Source organism: Triturus cristatus, chromosome 2_2 (genome assembly GCF_964204655.1).
Source record: "Triturus cristatus chromosome 2_2, aTriCri1.1, whole genome shotgun sequence".
Lineage (NCBI taxonomy): Eukaryota > Metazoa > Chordata > Amphibia > Caudata > Salamandridae > Triturus > Triturus cristatus.
In genome coordinates, this window is record NC_140582.1 from 1,251,780,181 (window position 1) to 1,251,801,521 (window position 21,341).

Consider the following 21,341-nt stretch of genomic DNA (forward strand, 5'->3'; position numbering starts at 1 on the left):
CACCTTACACACTGCTACTCACAGGTCGTTATGTCAATTTCTATTGTTCTTACAACATGTATTCATGTTTGTTTTTGTTCCTGTAGCTAATTTGACTTTCAGGCTAAGCTTGAATTGTCTTTGAAGAGATGGGTGTTTTGTGATGTTAGACTGGTGGTGGATGGGTGGTGGATGGGGGTGGTGCAGCGTCTGGATGTGGTAAACCCTGCTCTGCACCTGCGTGATGGTGTACTCTGGCGAGTGAAGTACATTTCAGGGAGCCAGAGTGAGCCAGAGAGATCCTCATGACCTACTCTGAGCAGCGGGTATCGAGTTCTTAGGGAGAAGGGCGCCCGAGGGGCTGGCGGGCGCTGAAAACCCGCGCTATCGGGATCGGTGAGAAGCCGTTGTCTTTCTCACGCCAGAGTTGAGTTATTCTGCATGGATAAGTGTCTTTGTGAACCTGATTCTGAATTCTGTAATGGATACAATACCTTCATGCAGGCAGACTTAGATCTGACCGATCTTAGCTTGATGTCTCGGCCATGCTACGCCAGTGCTGACATCATGGTGCACATGCTGGTAGCAGCCCACCCACACATCTGCTGAATGGATCTGGTCCAAACTCATTGAGAGGGAAGTGCGTGCATAGTTCTGGGCCCCACCGCCATCCTCACAGCCACAAGCCGTACATAGTCCCCCCACGAACCATGGTGCGCCCCCCATTTACCTATGACATTCGTGCCACACCCAGGAGTGGCGGCCGGCCTTGGGGCGGAAGTCAGCCCGCCCGTTGTTGTGGATCTGGGAGGAGAAGCGCAGCAGCCGGCGGTGGCCGTAGGGCCAGTTGGCGTGGCGGGCCGTGCTCGACAGGCAGTTCTCTTCGGCGGCGCAGTAGAGCATGTGCAAGGGGCGGTCCTCGATGTAGGCCGTCTCCTGGACCAGGTTGGCGTGGAGGAGCAGGTCAGAAGCAGCTGTAGGAGATGAGAGACAGAGAGAGGGGGTGAAGACAGGGTCTGGCCAGCTGGCCCATCTCAACACAACTATACCTGCATATAGAACCCTGTGGTGCTCACCCCAAATCAGAGCAGCTTTAGAGGGCTACAAGAGTGCTTTATTGCTGCAAAGGGCATATTTTGGGGGCGATAAAGGTGCAGAGGCAACTATGTGGAATATTCAGCTAAGTCCACCTTAAACTAGCAAATGGCCAACCTCTGTCAGGCATTGGGACAGAGAATAACTTTTTGTAAATTAATTTGTCTGAACTGCTTCTCTGGTCTTCTTGCTCTTGTTTCAAAATGTATGAGACAAGTCAGAGCACGGAGTGCCCCCTGGTGTATCTCACAGTGTCCATTCTTTTTTGGTTAAACAATTAAAAAAGAAACAAAATGTCGGCACATTACATGAATCTCCATTTTGAATTCAATACCCACACAGTGAGATCAGCGCACTATGATCCATACATTTCCCAAATGTTAAACAGCTCTGCAGACCCTCCTGCCCCAGCCCCCCGTCCAGGGGCGCCTTGCTATGAGAGGGCGTCAGGACAGAGACAGCATAAACCTGTTTGGGCTGTGCAAGGCCAGTGTCCACTCTGGAGTATGCGAAGCCACCACCTCATCCGCCAGCTGGTCCAACCCCCTCAACCGCTCGCGCCACAACTCTATCGTAGGGGAGACACAAATCCCACCTCGGTATCTGTTCCACTTTCCCCACCGGTGATCCCACTTCCCAGGGCAGCCCCGCCCCTTGTATACCGTTTTTTCAGCGATCATCGCAGTGTCCATATCTTTCGCCCATTCTCGTACCAACGGGGCCCCCCCGACCCTCCATTTCTGTGCAATGTTTCGTTTTGCGATAACAAAGCCCATTGAAGCCCATGCCGGTTCTGCCAGGGAGAGGTCAGTTTCTGGCCATATATTTAACAAGCAGAGCCTGGGGGACTTCTGTAGCGATTTATCGCACGTGCGCGACATTTGGCGAGTGACTGCATCCCAATAGTGTTGTATGTGTGGGCATTCCCATAAGATGTGAAAAAAGGTACCAACTGGATTACAGTGGCGCATGCAGAGTGTGTCCGGACGTCTACCCAGCCGGTGTAGGAGCTTAGCGTCAAAGTAGACTCTGTGGAGGATCTTCAGCTGTACCAGTCGGAGCCGCATGGGAATAGCTACTTCCTTGGGGGAGGCCAATGCGTCACGCCAGTACTCATCTTTCAGAATTCCCAGGTCTATTTCCCAACCCCTTTTCAGCTTCTGCATAGGATCTGGGCGGTTATTGACAAGTTTTTTGTACGTGAAAGAAATGGCCTTGCGGTCCATGGGGTCCAGTAGCAGTCTATCCTCTAGGGGGGATGAGTCCGGAAGAGTGGTTGCACTCGGTGTTACTGTTGAGATGGCATGTCTGATTTGAAGGTACCGGAATGCCTCCGAGGGCGCGAGCTGGAATTTGGTCTGGAGTTCACCAAAGGAAGCCATCCTCCCTGCCCCCCACAAATCCCCCACCGTGGAGATACCTATTGTGTCCCATTTATCAAACCCGGGGCATTGGCTGAGTCGACCCAGTCTCTCAGGCTCCCAAAGTGGTGTTGCCTTAGTAATACGATTAGACCACCCCAATTGCCGTGTGGCTTTATGCCAGGTCTCAACCGTGCGTGCGGTGGGGCCAGTGAGCTGCAGTTTGCGGGGATTTGTGTATAGAGCCCTATTGTAGCCACCTTTCCCCATGAGCCAGTGGTCAGTTCGGAAGCTGGGATCGTCATATCTGCCAAACGCCCAACAGTTAATGGCGATCAATTGGGAGGCCTGGTAGTAGAGTCGTAGATTTGGCAACCCTATTCCCCCATCGTACCAACCCATCGTGAGCTTGGAAAGTGAGATGCGTGGGGCTCTGTCTTCTCATAGGAGACTTCGGAGTGCACCGTCAATCTGGGCGAAGTAGGACTCAGGAATACGCGTTGGGGTGTTTTGTAATGCATATAAAAATTGCGGCAGAGCTAACATCTTGAACAGGGACGCCCGTCCCAGGAGTGTGAGGGGGAGCGATCTCCAATGAAGACTTAAGACGTCGTAGAGGCCCAACCAAATTGTGCTCGTGGAAGAGATCAGCATCGGGGGTGACGAATACCCCCAGATAGCGGAAGCCACCACCTGCGACCGGTATATCATAGCCCCTCGGGCTGGCCGGGGGAGCACCCGGCAGCACGAATACTTGGGACTTGGACCAGTTTATACTGTAGCCCGAATGCGAGCCGAAGATATGAAAAATGTGTAGCACCCGCCTTATTGACCGCGTGGGGGATGCCAGATATAACAGGATATCGTCGGCGTATAAGGAAATGCGGTCCTCGTGGTCCGCCGTCCATTTGAGCCCACGAATCTCCGGATCCCCCTGATCCAAACGGGCAATGGCTCCAAAGCCAGAGCGAATAGCAATGGAGACAGGGGGCACCCCTGTCTCGTGCCTCGATGCAGTGCGAATGTGGCCGATCTATGGTTGTTCACCGTGACGTGCGCAGTAGGTTGCGTGTACAACAGCCTGATCCATTTCACCAATTTGGGGCCGAACCCCATGCGCGCCAACACTGCAAATAGGTAGTCCCATTCAATAGTGTCAAACGCCATTCTGGCGTCTAAAGATAGAAGGATCGCGTCTTCTTCAATGGTAGTGATTCTACCAACGACCCCATTCACCCTCCGTAGGTTACGGGCCGTATTCCTGCCCGGCATAAAGCCGGATTGGTCGGGGTGAATTAAATCCGAAAGATACGGCAGAAGTCGATTCGCCAGGAGTTTAGCCAAGATTTTAGCCTCAACTGTGAGCAGGGAATAGGTCGATAGGATTTACAGTCGTCCATCGGTTTATCGGGTTTATGAATGACCACGATGGCGGCATTTCGAACGTCGGCCGGAAGAATTCCTGATTCGAAACCTTCCTGGTAGAGGTTGAGTAGATGTGGGGCCAACAATGCCGACATGGACTTAATAAGTTCAATGGGGAGCCCGTTTGGGCTCATTGCTTTTCCAGAGCGGACTCCAGAGATAGCTTTTTAGACACAGTGTTCATTCTTGCACATTTTCTATTTCCGTGTGTTTCTAGCTACCCCTGGGCAGGTAGGGGAGGCAGAGGAGGGATGGTCTCGTAATACGCTCTGGTGAGGTATCGGGTAGTGCACTGAAGGTCACCTCGCAGCAGCCTGTGGATTAGTGGCTACTTCTCTCGCTTTCTCACTGTGGGACCAGCATTTCACCATAAGTCCATATTGTTTGTGTTTCATGAGATGTGTTAAGAGCCCCTTTCACTGCTTGGACTTCAGACTCCAGTCACATCAAGCTATGTGTCCTTCTTGTATCCGGAGGTGCAGCGGCCTGGTCAGGTGTGACGTCCACTGACGCCTTCAGTCAGAGGGACATTACTGTGGTTTGTAAATAAAGTGCTGCCATGACCTCTCTGGGGACGGTCCCTCCAGCTGAGCTCAGAGCTGCCTCATGACCAGGAGTGTACAGAACGCAGCCAGGTCAAGGGTCCGCCGTGTGAGCACCTGCATGTGTGACGTCACTGTCCTTCCATCCCCAGACAAGAGGTGGTTGCACCTTTTTCATACACTCCTTCACCAACGGTTATAGAGCTTGGAAGCCCCTGCACGGGTGAAGCGCCTCGTGAGATGAACCACCCTGGCCTGTGATCGGGACTGAGAAGCACTGGCGCCTTCGTGCATATTAAGTGAGCACAGGTGGAGGCTCTAGTGGAGAAAGCATGAGCGCCTTGTCTCAGTGCGCAGCGCTAGGGGAGAGAGCAAGAGCGCCTCGTCTCAGTGCGCAGCGCTAGGGGAGAGAGCAAGAGCGCCTTGTCTTAGTGCGCAGCGCTAGGGGGGAGAGCAAGAGCGCCATGTCTCAGTGCGCAGCGCTAGGGGAGAGAGCAAGAGCGCCATGTCTTAGTGCGCAGCGCTAGGGGATAGAGCAAGAGCGCCATGTCTCAGTGCGCAGCGCTAGGGGAGAGAGCAAGAGCGCCATGTCTTAGTGCGCAGCGCTAGGGGAGAGAGCAAGAGCGCCATGTCTCAGTGCGCAGCGCTAGGAGAGAGAGCAAGAGAGCCATGTCTCAGTGCGCAGCGCTAGGAGAGAGAGCAAGAGAGCCATGTCTCAGGGCGCAGCGCTAGGGGATAGAGCAAGAGCGCCATGTCTCAGTGCGCGGCGCTAGGGGAGAGAGCAAGAGCGCCCTGTCTCAGTGCGCAGCGCTAGGGGAGAGAGCAAGAGCGCCCTGTCTCAGTGCGCAGCGCTGGGAGAGAGAGCAAGAGCGCCATGTCTTAGTGCGCAGCTCTAGGGGAGAGAGCAAGAGCGCCATGTCTTAGTGCGTAGCGCTAGGGGAGAGAGCAAGAGCGCCATGTCTCAGTGCGCGGCGCTAGGGGAGAGAGCAAGAGCGCCATGTCTTAGTGCGCAGCTCTGGGGGAGAGAGCAAGAGCACCATGTCTTAGTGCGCAGCGCTAGTGGAGAAAGCATGAGCGCCATGTCTCAGTGCGCAGCGCTAGGGGAGAGAGCAAGAGCGCCATGTCTTAGTGCGCAGCGCTAGTGGAGAAAGCATGAGCGCCATGTCTCAGTGCGCAGCGCTAGGGGAGAGAGCAAGAGCGCCATGTCTTAGTGCGCAGCGCTAGGGGAGAGAGCAAGAGCGCCATGTCTTACTGCGCAGCGCTAGGGGAGAGAGCAAGAGCGCCATGTCTTAGTGCGCAGCGCTAGGGGAGAGAGCAAGAGCGCCATGTCTTACTGCGCAGTGCTAGGGGAGAGAGCAGGAGCGCCATGTCTCAGTGCGCAGCGCTAGGGGAGAGAGCAAGAGCGCCATGTCTTAGTGCGCAGCGCTAGGGGAGAGAGCAAGAGCGCCGTGTCTTAGTGCGCAGCTCTGGGTGAGAGAGCAAGAGCGCCATGTCTCAGTGCGCAGCGCTAGGGGAGAGAGCAAGAGCGCCATGTCTTAGTGCGCAGCTCTGGGGGAGAGAGAAAGAGCGCCATGTCTTAGTGCGCAGCGCTATGGGAGAGAGCAAGAGCGCCATGTGTTAGTGCGCAGCGCTATGGGAGAGAGCAAGAGCGCCATGTCTTACTGCGCAGCGCTAGGGGGGAGAGCAAGAGCGCCATGTCTTAGTGCGCAGCGCTAGGGGAGAGAGCAAGAGCGCCTTGTCTTAGTGCGCAGCGCTAGGGGGGAGAGCAAGAGCGCCATGTCTCAGTGCGCAGCGCTAGGGGAGAGAGCAAGAGCGCCATGTCTTAGTGCGCAGCGCTAGGGGATAGAGCAAGAGCGCCATGTCTCAGTGCGCAGCGCTAGGGGGGAGAGCAAGAGCGCCATGTCTTAGTGCGTAGCGCTATGGGAGAGAGCAAGAGCGCCATGTCTCAGTGCGCAGCGCTAGGGGAGAGAGCAAGAGCGCCATGTCTCAGTGCGCGGCGCTAGGGGAGAGAGCAAGAGCGCCCTGTCTCAGTGCGCAGCGCTAGGGGAGAGAGCAAGAGCGCCCTGTCTCAGTGCGCAGCGCTGGGAGAGAGAGCAAGAGCGCCATGTCTTAGTGCGCAGCTCTAGGGGAGAGAGCAAGAGCGCCATGTCTTAGTGCGTAGCGCTAGGGGAGAGAGCAAGAGCGCCATGTCTCAGTGCGCAGCTCTAGGGGAGACTACAAGAGCGCCATATCTCAGTGCGCAGCGCTAGGGGAGAGAGCAAGAGCGCCATGTCTCAGTGCGCAGCGCTAGGGGAGAGAGCAAGAGCGCCATGTCTCAGTGCGCAGCCCTAGGGGAGAGAGCAAGAGCGCCATGTCTTAGCGCGCAGCGCTACAGGAGAGAGCAAGAGCGCCATGTCTTAGTGCGCAGCGCTAGTGGAGAGAGCAAGAGCGCCATATCTCAGTGCGCAGCACTGGGAGAGAGAGCAAGAGCGCCATGTCTCAGAGCGCAGCGCTAGGGGAGAGAGCAAGAGCGCCATGTCTTAGTGCGCAGCCCTAGGGGAGAGAGCAAGAGCGCCATGTCTTAGTGCGCAGCACTAGGGGAGAGAGCAAGAGCGCCATGTCTTAGTGCGCAGCGCTAGGGGAGAGAGCAAGAGCGCCTTGTCTCAGTGCGCAGCGCTAGGGGAGAGAGCAAGAGCGCCATGTCTCAGTGCGCAGCCCTAGGGGAGAGAGCAAGAGCGCCATGTCTTAGCGCGCAGCGCTACAGGAGAGAGCAAGAGCGCCATGTCTTAGTGTGCAGCGCTAGTGGAGAGAGCAAGAGCGCCATATCTCAGTGCGCAGCACTGGGAGAGAGAGCAAGAGCGCCATGTCTCAGAGCGCAGCGCTAGGGGAGAGAGCAAGAGCGCCATGTCTTAGTGCGCAGCCCTAGGGGAGAGAGCAAGAGCGCCATGTCTTAGTGCGCAGCACTAGGGGAGAGAGCAAGAGCGCCATGTCTTAGTGCGCAGCGCTAGGGGAGAGAGCAAGAGCACCCTGTCTTAGTGTGCAGCGCTAGGGGAGAGAGCAAGAGCGCCATGGCTCAGTGCGCAGCGCTAGGGGAGAGAGCAAGAGCGCCATGTCTTAGTGCGCAGCGCAGGGAGAGAGAGCAAGAGCGCCATGTCTCAGAGCGCAGCGCTAGGGGAGAGAGCAAGAGCGCCATGTCTTAGTGCGCAGCCCTAGGGGAGAGAGCAAGAGCGCCATGTCTTAGTGCGCAGCACTAGGGGAGAGAGCAAGAGCGCCATGTCTTAGTGCGCAGCGCTAGGGGAGAGAGCAAGAGCGCCTTGTCTCAGTGCGCAGCGCTAGGGGAGAGAGCAAGAGCGCCATGTCTTAGTGCGCAGCGCTAGGGGAGAGAGCAAGAGCACCCTGTCTTAGCGTGCAGCGCTAGGGGAGAGAGCAAGAGCGCCATGGCTCAGTGCGCAGCGCTAGGGGAGAGAGCAAGAGCGCCATGTCTTAGTGCGCAGCGCAGGGAGAGAGAGCAAGAGCGCCATGTCTCAGAGCGCAGCGCTAGGGGAGAGAGCAAGAGCGCCATGTCTTAGTGCGCAGCCCTAGGGGAGAGAGCAAGAGCGCCATGTCTTAGTGCGCAGCACTAGGGGAGAGAGCAAGAGCGCCATGTCTTAGTGCGCAGCGCTAGGGGAGAGAGCAAGAGCGCCTTGTCTCAGTGCGCAGCGCTAGGGGAGAGAGCAAGAGCGCCATGTCTTAGTGCGCAGCGCTAGGGGAGAGAGCAAGAGCACCCTGTCTTAGTGTGCAGCGCTAGGGGAGAGAGCAAGAGCGCCATGGCTCAGTGCGCAGCGCTAGGGGAGAGAGCAAGAGCGCCATGTATTAGTGCGCAGCGCAGGGAGAGAGAGCAAGAGCGCCATGTCTCAGTGCACAGCGCTAGGGGAGAGAGCAAGAGTGCCATGTCTTAGTGCGCAGCGCTAGGGGAGACTACAAGAGCGCCATGTCTTAGTGCGCAGCGCTAGGGGCTAGAGCAAGAGCGCCATGTCTCATCACATATGGCGATGCCCTGCTCTTTCCCTTTCATGCGATGCAGCAACTTGGGTTGTTGCGCTGCGTGGGTGTCTACTAGTAAATTTGCCCTAAAGATCTTTCTCGTTTGCTTGTGCTTGTAAGTTAGTATTACAGAATCCCAGCGTCTAGCACAGTTTTATCCAGGCAGTGACACCATTGAGGTGCAAATACACACCTTCACAGAGCCATGTCTACAATAATAATAGCTGCTAGAGTGGCACAAAGGACGCAAAGACACCTGAGGAAAGAGCTTGTTGTGATCCACCAACACCATTGTTTGCAGCTGAGGTGTCATCTTCAGGAGCAGTGACTCAGGAAGTGCCTCAGCTTCCCTGCAGCCCCTCCACCCTTGTGAGGGATGCCTTGTCCTGCACCCTCATGAATGACCAATGGGAATCCATCACGCCAGTGAGCTCTTGCACATGGGGTCACCCAGCCTTACTTTCTGAGCAGATGACGCCGGCTGCAAAGCGAGACCCCGTCTTCTTGCAGTTGACGTTGGCACCGTGGTTCTGGCAATGGCTGAGGGTCATCTCGGTCCCCGTGCACTTCACACCACTCAGGATCATGTCCGTCACGTTGCTTGCATCCCAGTACCACGTTTCCTTGGGAAAGTGAGATCGAATTATCACAAGTTAAGGCAGAGCAATGGACAGAGCAGCGCGCAGGACCACCGCGGCATTGTCTGCTTTACGTGGCTTGCCTCAATCTATGTTTACACTTCTAGGTACCTCTAGATCAATAAGCAAACCCTCCTGGGGAATCTGGGAACACATAACACTTTACAGATCCTTCTGCTGAGGGTCTCATCTCTGTTGGACAACAATGTGTTTCCTCAACACTGCTCTCCAACCAATCAGATTACACTTTACAGATCCTCCCACTGATGACCTCATCTCTGTTGGACAACAATGGGTTTCATCAACAATGCTCACCAACCAATCAGATTACACTTAACAGATCCTCCCACTGATGACCTCATCTCTGTTGGACAACAATGTGTTTCATTCAACAGTGCTCACCAACCAATCAGATTACACTTTACAGATCCTCCCACTGATGACCTCATCTCTGTTGGACAACAATGTGTTTCATTCAACAGTGCTCACCAACCAATCAGATTACACTTAACAGATCCTCCCACTGATGACCTCATCTCTGTTGGACAACAATGTGTTTCATTCAACAGTGCTTTGCAAGTACACTGGGCAAAACCTCCCAGTTCATGTTCCCTTTCTTACACCAAAGCCCAAAGAAGGGCTTTATAAACTAATGCTTGAGTAACCTTCATGCACTTTCTAGAGGGCATTATTACTGACATAATTGCCCTCCACTTATCATAGGACTTTGCTTTTGGTTAAGGAAGAGCAACTTTGATGTCAATAAATTACTGGATGAAATTGACCTGCAGAGCAATCATTAATGTTTTGATTATATATGTTTGGCTCTCTCACTGGGACATAGTCTCAGCAAATCCACTACCATCAGTATATAATGAGCAGTGAGCAGCATGCTCTGTTCCCTTAGATATGCTGATCCTTCCAGCAGCAACAGTGTGTTACTACAGGGTGACATACTGGACGTTGAGTCGTTTGTGCATAGACACAAAGACACCTCTCATTCTGAGTACTTCGCAAGGTGTAGAGATACTAAATTATTAACTGCCATTTACCAATTTCTTACATGCTTCAGACTGTAGTGAGTCCACTCAGCCTCTGGTCATGAGTGTACAGTTGCTCGGCTGAAGTCTGCACGTTCCGAGCTCTCTTGACATTCATCAATGCCGGTACACAGCCACGACCCCGCTAATTTGTTCCTCAGAGCATCAGTTGGGCAATGTCTACAGACGTCTACAATAAATGAAGTATTACAGATATGATGGGAACGGATGGACTCTATTGGTACAATTCCATCATGTAATATCCTGGATGCAGAACTTAACGTGGAGCCTCCAACAGTTTGGCTTCATAGGTAACAGCTTGTGGCCATGATCAGACCAAGTGGTGTGAGGAGTACTTGCTTGGGGCGTTATCTCACCTCTTGACGGTCCGCCACTTTTGGAACCAAACTATTGAAGACCCTCTGCTGATTCTGCAACTAATTAACTTATGAAACTCATTATTGCTGCGCTGTGATACTGGGAGAGAGCAGAAATGCACCATATTTACTAAGATATGACGCATTCCAGCTCCCTCTCTGTGCTGGTGCACTGAGTGCAGCAGACTACCAACGCAGGCATCCTTGCATCATGAACATAGTCGAGAGACAACAGATCAGGTATCTAAACAGATTGTTACATGAGAAGCGAAACATAAACAAGACAAATCAACCCTCTGCTTGTATGTCTATTCTTGTATTTGTGCTTTTCTTTTTAAATAAACAGAAAGACGCAGTCATTGCGTTTCGCCTACATGAGGCTTCTTCAGGGCATCATAGAGTATATGGGCAGGAATCATCAATCAGGATCCACAACGCCACAAAGAACAGTCAACAAGTCCACAGACGTCTTTCGGTAAAACTGTGTGGTTCACAAGGCTGATTCTAGCTGTAGATTCAGAGATTGAGCAAGTACATGTCCAAGCCGTGTTCGGTGGAGTGCCGGTGACTGCCGGTTTTGAGAGACACTCAGCTGAATCCGGCTTGGACATGTACTTGTTCAATCTCTGACTCTACGGCTTGAAACGACCTTGTGAACCACACGGCTTTACCGACAGACGTCTGTGAAATTGTTGACTGTTCTTTGTGGCGTTGTGGATCCTGATTTATGATTCCTGCCCTTATACTCTATGGTGCCCTGAAGAAGCCTCATGTAGGTGAAACGCAATGACTGCGTCTTTATGTTTATTTATAAAGAAAAGCTCAAATACAAGAATAGACATACAAGCAGAGGATTGATTTGTCTTGTTTATATTTCGCTTCTAATGTAATAATCTGTTTAGATGCCTGATCTGTTGTCTCTCGACTATGTGTAAATGATTCTAATGTTTGACCTATTGGTGGCTGGTCGACAGAGGTGGGCAACTTTCTTTCCTGTTTATAGTGATAACGTCTGGTAGTGCAGCACAGGGTCCCCTAACTGCCAGAATCTGTTCAGTATCCTTGCGTCATGCTGCAGAACAGAGCCATGGGGGACACCACATGAGTCGTCTGCAGAAGAGAAGCGATATAGAACAAGAGAACCTGTTGAGATAGAAGCAACACAAACCAAGCAAAGACCTTGTCCTGACTTCCGATGAAGAAAAGTTGATTGACCAGGAGGTGGTGGTCCACGGATCCAGAAGGAGCAACGATCTGCTGTGGCCGTTGTCAGCTTCAAAATGGGAATCATCACCTCCAGCCAGCAGACCTGTCTCTGTGTTGCATTGGGGCAGAAGTGGAGTCATCTAGAATGTCGCTGTGCTCCGGGCAGTGACATGATTATTTAGCTGCTACGAGAGTGAGGTTCAAGGTAAAGCTTTTTGAAAAGAAGGATGATGACACCTTCTTTAAACTTTAAGCATCAGAAATGTCCAACAAGGAATTCCTGGAAAGAAGTTTGACAAGAAAGTGGCCAAGCAGTGACCCTGAGCATCAATCGCTTAATAGGTCGAGCGCGAATCCTGATCTAACAGAGAAGAAGACCATGAGGAGGAGGTGGAACCTGTGATGAAGTAAGTAGAAAGCCTGAGTTAGTGAAGCTCGAGATAGAGCTGTACATTTTCAATAAAATAATTGGTCATTTGATCACAAAACTCTTGTGAACAAGGGAGCTCTGTGAGTTCTGTGACTCACACGCTTCCTGCCAAACCTGATATGACACGTATCTAGAGTTTTTTAAAGCCCACCTCATCATAATTCAAAATATTCTTCTCTAACATGAATTTGGTGGATGTCCTATTAACATTTTTCTAATCTTATTTCTCATGATTGTTGTTCCAAGTTGAACGCACCCTTGTGAAAGGAATCTGACTGAGGTCTCATGCGGTGGAACAATTATCGTCCCATGACCCTTTCTTGTAGGCTACAAACCCATCCGCATCTTTCATCAGTAGAGTCCATGAATGACCAAACGAGGGTTAAGCGAACATCACCTCCAATCCATGTGACTGGGATATGAGAGGGCAGGTTAGAGTGCAGCTGGCACAACCCCTTGAAGTCCTTCCATGGTTGGCACCTACCTTCCGTCTGCACTACGTGTCCCACGCAGAGGACCTCCAGTAACCATCAGGATGACTCCGTTCGGCGATCCCTAGAGGATCCTGTCCTACGTGTCTGAGAGGTTAAATTGACACATTCAGAGGTCGTCCTCCTCCCTCCACATCACTTCCAGAGGTCAGGACAGGATGGTCATGTTGGAACCTGGCGCTGGTCAGATCTCAAGTGTTGTGTCCCATCACCTACCGTCACAGCATGCAGGGAGTATCCGAGGCCGAGCTGACGACATGCAACCATGGCTTCCTTGGTAGTCCAGCCTTCACTGCAGATTGTGCCCCATTTATTCCCTCGTTTAACCTCCACGCGGCCCTCATTGGTGGTTCGTCCTCCTACTATTCGTATCTGTGGAGAAGCCCTGAGGGGTGTCAGCAAAAAATTGGCCTACCTTTTTGCAACAGTTCTCACCACTTAAGGGGGCTGGGGATTTAAGCTTTCATCTCTTTGCACCATTCCTTGTACACACAATGCAGAGCAATACAGTCCTACAAGCAACCCCACCATATCACCAGGGCACACATCGCACGCAATACTACAGCCACCTACATCATACTCCTGAGACACAGATCACGCAGTTCAGAAGAGGTACCGTTCTACATCCATCAGGTAGCATACATCACATAAAACAGAGCCATCTAGTCCTTGCGACATCTCTAAAATAACTCAGAGACACACTTCACACAGTGCAGTGCATCCGCGACTATGCTTCGGGATGTGTAGATTATAGTACAGGGAAGTCTAGTCCTATATCAATCCACAGCATGATCCAGAGACACATCACACAGTTCAATAGAAATATCAACCTTCATCCATCAGGGGCACAAGTGCAGAGGAAATAAAAACCTCTAGATCCACCATACCATACCGCACCATACCGTACCATACCGTACCATACCAGACCATACCATACCATACCATACCACACCACACCACACCACACCATACCACACCATACCATACCACACCACACCATACCACACCACACCATACCATACCACACCATACCGTACCATACCGTACCATACCATACCAGACCATACCATACCATACCAGACCATACCGTACCATACCATACCACACCAGACCACACCACACCATACCATACCACACCATACCATACCATGCCATACAATACCATGCCATACAATACCATGCCATACAATGACAGGCCACACCATACTATACCACCACGCCACCCAGCAAAGTGATGGTAAACACCTCTAACTCCAGCATACCCCAGAACACAAAACACAAACTAGAGAAATGTTTCTTTGTACACCATCAGAGTGCAGGAACACACATTACCGAGCCCACACCTAGGGCAGAAGGCATGTGCTCACTCCACCTGCCCCGCTGCTTGAACCTGCCATTGAGGTGCAAATGGCCAGTTGGAAGAAGACGCAGGAGGCCATATCCGTGCCATTTAATGGATGACACGATTCCAGGTGCAAGCGAGTGAGGTTTGGAAGGTGGAGGGGCACAAATCTAGGTGCACTGTGCTTTAAAGTGGAGGGTTGGAAGGGGGGTGGCGTGTGCTTGGATGGTGGAACTGCCTGGCTGTCAGGTAGAGGACATCAAATTGTCTGTGGAAGTATCAAGTGTACAACTATCCACAATTGGACTTTGGGTCAACCCGGGCCACGCTGGGCAATCACCACCCACCACCCAAAATTCCTGTTGCTTATATACCGGGTGAGATTTGTTTTTTAATTAAACCATAGATTGTATGTTTTTTACTTCTTTACTTTCAATTTCAAATGTTGTCTCTTCTTTATACATTCGTAACAATAATGCTCTTCCTAACATGTGATCTTTAGTGTTTGTAATTAAACTGCCTTCACAAAGGTCCATGCCAATTAACTTTCAATCAATATCCAGAATGCTGAGATGTTTTACTAGTTGGATGGCCTGTCAGTTGAATATCAATAGTTCATACAGTGATGCTAAATCAAGGCAAGTAGAAACTCTAAAGTAGAAAAGACCAGTGAAATCCATAGTGTTTTCTTCTTCTTTTATACGTAGTTTTTATTCTTTGTGTACATCACACATCTTGATACACATAGCTCAAAGAGAGGCAGCCAACACGTGTTTCGTCCTTTGGACTTTTTCAAGGCTAGAAGATCCGGGAAACCATATTACGTCCAATACCAAACTCGGGGCAGGGTTATCACGATCTCCTTGACCTTTTTGGATTTTTTGCAGTTTGTCTCAGCCTCAGACCATGAGGGCTACTCGTCAGTAACGTTCATGGGTGCCTGTTGCACAACGTTCCTACTTCCGGGGTTATTGTTCCTCAATGACCCACGTATATGCAGAACAGACTCTTCTAACAAGATGGTTTGCAGACGTAGCTGAACCTAGCATGCCCGAAAAACTACAGCCTCCTCCCACAACAGTTTCCTGTCTTTTAAATTTTTTGGATAAGACCTTCTCGCCTTGAAAAAGTCCAAAGGAGGAAACACGTGTCGGCTGCCTCTCTTTTCGGATTTCACTTGTCTTTTCTACTTTAGAGTTTCTACTTGCCTTGATTTAGCATCACTGTATGGACTACTAAATGTGTGCTTTGGTATTTTTTTGCTGTGCAGGTTTATCCCAAGAGTTCTCTCTGGGGAGTGTACCCTCTGGGGGGCTAGTGCCAAGATAGCACCACAAATACTATTGGCTGTTAATGACTACACCCCGCAACTTTGTTTTAGATGTGCTTTTGTGTCTGGCAGGACCACTTTTGTATTTTTGTTTAGCCACATTATTTGAATATTAATGGCAATATTTTCTGCTTCAATTCAATACCTAGTCAATGCCCTCAGGCACTGAAGGCAATAAAAACATTGACATCTCCAAATCTACTTGTAATCAGTCCCACTTTTCACTTACAAAACCTGCTTATTATAAATAAACATAAACAAAACAAGACTAAAATATGCTTATTTTTCTAACTGATTATATAAAGTCCATTACTATTTCAAAGTCCCCGCCTCTTGTGTAAAGAGCGCTACCACCAGTTTGGGAAAACTCAAAGTTCTTCACCTTGGATTTTAACCAGCCATTATAAACTACCTGCGTTGACCTTATGACATTTCCCCACTCATGTTCCAACCCCTCCATAACCAGTATACCTCTTTCAATTTCACTGATGCTTTGTAATCTGTGGTATACCTCTAATAAAAAATGCATAAAATCTATGCATTCACTCATTGCTTCTGGAAACACTCATTCAAGTTTGTCATTTCAAATGACTCCTATAAATATCTTTAACTTCTGTTTCTGCATCTCTCTATCTAGTTTACCAATTGGTCGATCACCTCAAAGCAAAATTGTGATCGTTGTGATGTCTCACTAACGCAGATATATCTCTTGTCCTAATCTTAGACTTCCATCTGCTCTTCACCTGTTGGGGCTTGTGGGCCACAGATACCCATGGGCATTTTATAATATACACCACAAATAAACTGTCATACATGAAATAATTCCTGATACTTATAGGTTTTTGGAGGAATACTCTTAACTTTGTGCTTACAGTGGTGAAGTAAACAGAGGATATCCTGCTTCATTTACTTTCTACTAACTTCTATCGTGATTCTGGAGTGGGGAAATCTACTGTTATTAATATACGCTTTATACTTCTATAAGCAAATGTTGATTTTGTGGAAATAGTTCTTTCAAATCAGTTGCGAATGTTTCATATACATTTTATGGTTTGTGATTGTACAAAATAGTATGTGATAAATATAAATTTCTCTTCCTGACTTTTTGACTGAGTCATCAATAATTATTACCTTAATTGCTTTTAGCTTTATTCCTTACCAGTAGTAATTAAATGTATCTTCCTGTGATGTTATTCTTTTAAATCTTAACATTTGTAATCCTTTAAAAGAGATTAAAAAATATATTTTAATCTGTTGGTTTCCAATAAGTAGTTGTTACAAACGTGTTCCCAGTAAAGGTATTCTCAAGTTATAAAAACCTATACAAATTCTATAGTGTAAACTATATTCTTAAATGTTATGGTTAAGCTCTGAAAGAAATTACTTCAACACTTTTTAGTTCCATTACATATGTATCTGACTCAGCAATGCAATTGTCAATGACGCTGTTCATTGTTGAGCATGACATAAGACACCATGATGTGCATTTGTAGATCAATAGCTCTCAACATAACGGATGTTTATTGTTACGCAGCTTATTTACTCATTGTATAGACCTTAGAAGGATGAAAATATGACTATTCCCATCAGGACCCAAAGCCGTGACCATGACGCGAAACACATAGCTCTCAAGTGTTTGTGTATTACTCCACTGAGCCACAGTACCAACTATATATTAAGAGTTTCAAAATGCTACATGTATAATCTTGCATTAAAGTGGGCCATGTGGGCACCCATAGCTGTACCACTGAGCTCTAAATAAAAACAATTTCCAAATCTGGAACAGGTAGGATGTGAAATAAACTGAAGAAGTTGCCCAATAAACCTGTAATTTCTCTTTTTGTAGCATTATCGTAGTTTAACAATAAGAGATTTTATTCCAAAGACTGTTATGTATGGTAATTGTTGATTACCTAGACTTGCCCGGAGATTGACATGAAATTCAACTCTGGATTATGTTTTCACAGTCACGCAGGAGGGTGGGGTGGGCTGCCCCGCTGGAGGGAAACGATAGTTCTAACAGCCAACATAGAACCAAGTGTGAAGAATGTTCCCAGGTCTTCAATTCTGAGCTTTAAATAAAGCCAGATTGCCTGGGGAGTGGGTGGACAGCAGTGGTCCTGACAGTATGCCTTAGGGCTTGGGGCGTATGGATATGACCTGGGATTTGGAAAATCGGAAGGAAGAAAGGAAGCTGTGTTGTACAGGTTTGATGAGGTTGGGGAAGTAGGATGCCAGGTAGGAGCTGTCATTTGGAGGGTGGACGAGTCATGAGCAGAGGACACACACTGCATTAAATGTGCCGAGGATCCATCGGCTGGCCTAGCCTTGCAGATTACGCGTACCAGTGTTCAAGAAGGGATGGCAATTAATGGCCTAGAACGGAAAAGTTTTACAAACTAGCTCATAGTTCTTGGCAGGGAAGGTGGGCCTGAGACTGCCCTCTGTTCCCATTCCTGATATTTTTGGCCAATTCATCTCTCTCCGCTAAAATCAAAATCTGCGTTTCTTGTGCCGCTTCTTTAAAGTGCAAAAATGAAAAGTACTGAGCAGTTGTTTTCGTGAACTTCATACATGGAGACACACCACTTGACACCTTCCACCAGAGTACAGGGCTGCGGTGGAGGGACTTCCTTCCCTTCTAACCTGGAGGCTTCGGAGAGCACAGAATGGGCACTGAGGCTTATAAAAGACTTTAATACAAGGGATCATATCACTGCAACACGAAGATCTCTGCAATGGTTGCCAGCGCAAGAACATCCACGCTTCAGGCTAGATCTATTAATGCATTCTCTATCTCACTTTGGATTCTAAAGAACTGCATTTTTTTTTACCTGTTCTTTTGCCAGAAGTCTAAGGAGGCTGCTCTTCATCTTTTGATAGCTCTCCACTCAAATCTTAGTTACCAGGGTAGAAAAGGGAGTCCCAGACTCTGGAGCTTGCTGTTATTGAGTTAAGTCATTTCACCCTGTTGACTGCTTCAAGAAGCCTCTGAAGATAGATCTATTCCAAGGTACCTCGCTACGAGCTGTGTCTAGAGACTTCCCTCGAGGGAGTCTGAGCGCTATATGTGTGATGAAAATTGAATTTATAAAGCCCGACAATCACCCGGGGGTATTTAGGCGCTAGCAGACACAGACTAGCTGAAAATCTGGGAGATACCAGGATTACTAAAAAGCCAGGTTTTCAGCTTTTCGCTGAATTCCAGTAGATCTGTCTCAAGTTTTAGTTCCGTCGGGAGGGAGTTCCACAGCCTCGATGTGCATGAGATGAATCCTCTCCTACCTCAGTTGGCCGTCTTTAATCTGGGGATTACAAGGTTTCCATTGGCGGAAGAGCTCAGGGAGCGTGCTGGGATATAGCCCTGAAAACGCTGTATCAGGTACTCGGGCCAATGCCTTGTTGTGCCCAGAAGGCAATGCAGAGCGCCTTGAACTGGATGCGTTTACCTAAGGGGGGCCAGTGTAGTTGGATCGATGCTTGAGATGTGGATCTATACTCCGGGATGCCGAGCAGTAACCTTGCTGTGGCATTCTGCAGTGTTTGTTACTTATGCAAAAAGCGCTTTTGAATGTTAATAAAAAGAGCGTTACAGTAGTCTGCTTTGGATGAAATGAGAGTCGTAACTACCCTCTTCTGCAGGCCCAATAGAGTGAAAGGCAACACTTTCCTTAGAGTTATCAAAATGAAAAAACACGAGGAAGTTATGAGTCAATCAGTTAAGATGTGTCCTTCAAGGCTATGGAAGCAGGCTGGCAGTGGCTGGGAGCCCTTTAGGCAGTGGTGGAGCAAGACTCGAGATAGGGCGAATCCTCTTCGCTTGGGGTGGCAGAAGGCCATGTATGGGTTGTGGTGTAGAGGTCAGAACAGGTAGAGTGGTAGGCGTGTTGGGTTTGGAGGGTTGGGGGAGTAGCAGGATACCAGGTTTGGGTTTCCTGGTGGGATACTCCAGGTTGAGATTAAGCAGTTTACTGGGGCCGTCCTAGTATCTAGTAACTGCACTGCACATCACACTGCGCTGAAGAGGGCTGTCTCTCTATCCTTCTGCGTCATATCCCGAAACACACCTTGTGGCACCTATCACACCCGCAGCAGGTCCTGAACAAGCTGCCTGTGGCGCCCCTTGCATGAGTTTTCCAAACCTTGGCCACACAATGCTTTTCTGTATATTCCATCATGGTTGTGTCATATCCAGCTGTGGAGAGACAACTGCTGACAGGCCAGGAGAAGAAGATGAGGGGGTTGGTGCACAATGTTCTTTTTGGCCACACTCAGCTGCCAGGAGGGCTAGCAAAGGGTGCTGTCACGTTCTGCCCAAGTTACGAAGAAACCTCAGTTTGAAAGAAAGAAGTGGGAATGGAAATTCAAACATTAAATGCATAAAAATATGAAGATTGATATTTCTACTCTAGTGCATTAAGTAGCCTACACTGTATTCTTTACAATTAAACTAGACGCCTTTCTGTGGCTAGCCCGCAACAGATTTAGTTAATTATTATGGTGCTTGCCATAGTGCTCTCGTTGCTTCTGCTAGCCCACTCTTTGGTTTGGTAGCTCATTCACTGATTTTGCGAGCCAGACAACGGTCCAGTGACCCATTGTTTGCTTAGCGCGGCCCACCCTCTGATTTTGGCAGACCACACATTTCTTTTGGTAGCCAACATTTTCTTATAGTGGGTTGTTCTTTCCTTTTTAGCTCACTCTTTTAGTAGACAACTTTGAGCTTTTATACACAGATTGATTGGTAGTCCAATACTTTATTGTTTTGTAAACATATTTTATTGAATCTTTGTGTAATTGCACCCAGCTTCTACATGGTCCATTACTTTTGTTGCCCACTTTTTACATTTGGAATTCCACCTGCGATTTTGAAAGCCATTTTTTTTTATTTTTGTAGGCCTAGTCCTATCTCCTATTGCTTTCTGGAGGATTCGAGGAGACTGTTTCCCAATACAAGCACGCGTCACTGCTGCCCATTGGTTTGGTCTACTCTAATCCCGCCCAGTAGCCGCTCTTGGTGTGGACATGACTCTGCACCTACATTGTCCTGACGCTGCTGGCCACAGGCAGGTGGGCCATGCACGCTGTTACCATAGATACCTACGTGCAGTGCGCTGTTGGCGTATCCCAAGCCGAGCTGGCGGCACACAACCGTGGCTTCTTTATTCCCCCAGCCTTCTCCGCAGACCAGGCCCCATCTCAGGGCTTTGCTGCCATTGCCAGGCAGCTGAACTTCTACCCGGCCCTCCAGGCGGTTCCTTCCCCCACTCAGGCGTATCTGCGGGTTGGCGTAGAGACGGGTTAGCATTGTGAGAACAGTATTTTAAGTTAGTGGGGACCAAGCCTGGACATTAATCAGGGCTCAGGGAGACCACACAGGTGGATACATACCTTCATTGTAAAAGCACTGCATTATTAATGCCATATTTGCATATGATTCCAAGGACTGGCCACTAAGCAGGCTTCTTCTATTTTACTTCATGACATCATAATGACATCATAGTGCAGATGGGCTGAAATCAGCTACCTCCAAGGAATATAGTTGCAAGAATATGACAAGTAGTGGCAGGTCCTACTGACTCCACCGATGACCATGGCAGCGCCTCTCTTTAGTCTGAGCGTGGGGGTCTCTCTGCTGACACTGCGGCAGAGCAGCCATGATTAAAGTCCAGGCTGGTGCTGACCATGAGGCTATTAATGAAGGAAAGACAGGCTGGTGCCTAGTGTAGACGCAGAAGAGACCACGGAGAGGAGACGAAGAAACAGAAGGGAGCCATTGGAGGGGAGTGCAGACACTGAAGAGGGACATGAGGAGGGTTCTATACAGCAGGGCGGCAGTGGAGGGGAGTGCAGACACTGAAGAGAGACATGGGAAGTTTTCTATACAACAGGTGGCAGTGGAGGGGAGTGCAGACACTAAAGAGGGACATTGGGGAGTTTTCTATACAGCAGGTGGCAGTGGAGGGGAGTGCAGACACTAAAGAAGGACATGGGGAGGATTATATACAGCAGGGTGGCAGTGGAGGGGAGTGCAGACACTGAAGAGGGACATGGGGAGGATTATATACAGCAGGGTGGTAGTG

At 49.4% G+C, this 21,341-nt stretch overlaps 1 protein-coding gene across 7 annotated transcripts in view; it reads right to left on the bottom strand.

The window, feature by feature from the left end:
• LOXL3 (lysyl oxidase like 3) overlaps positions 1-21,341 on the bottom strand; it is a 584,553-nt gene that overhangs the window by 87,750 nt on the left and 475,462 nt on the right. For 6 of the 7 annotated variants that reach the window (XM_085642974.1, XM_085642976.1, XM_085642978.1 and 3 more), the window contains 3 exons: positions 20,363-20,536; positions 8,865-9,027; positions 710-953 (listed from right to left, as the gene is read on the bottom strand). In XM_085642974.1, the coding sequence (XP_085499100.1) occupies positions 710-953; positions 8,865-9,027; positions 20,363-20,536 (581 nt within the window). Of the gene's footprint in view, positions 1-709; positions 954-8,864; positions 9,028-12,802; positions 12,959-20,362; positions 20,537-21,341 lie in introns of all 7 variants that reach the window. The other variant, XM_085642975.1, reaches the window with a different exon arrangement.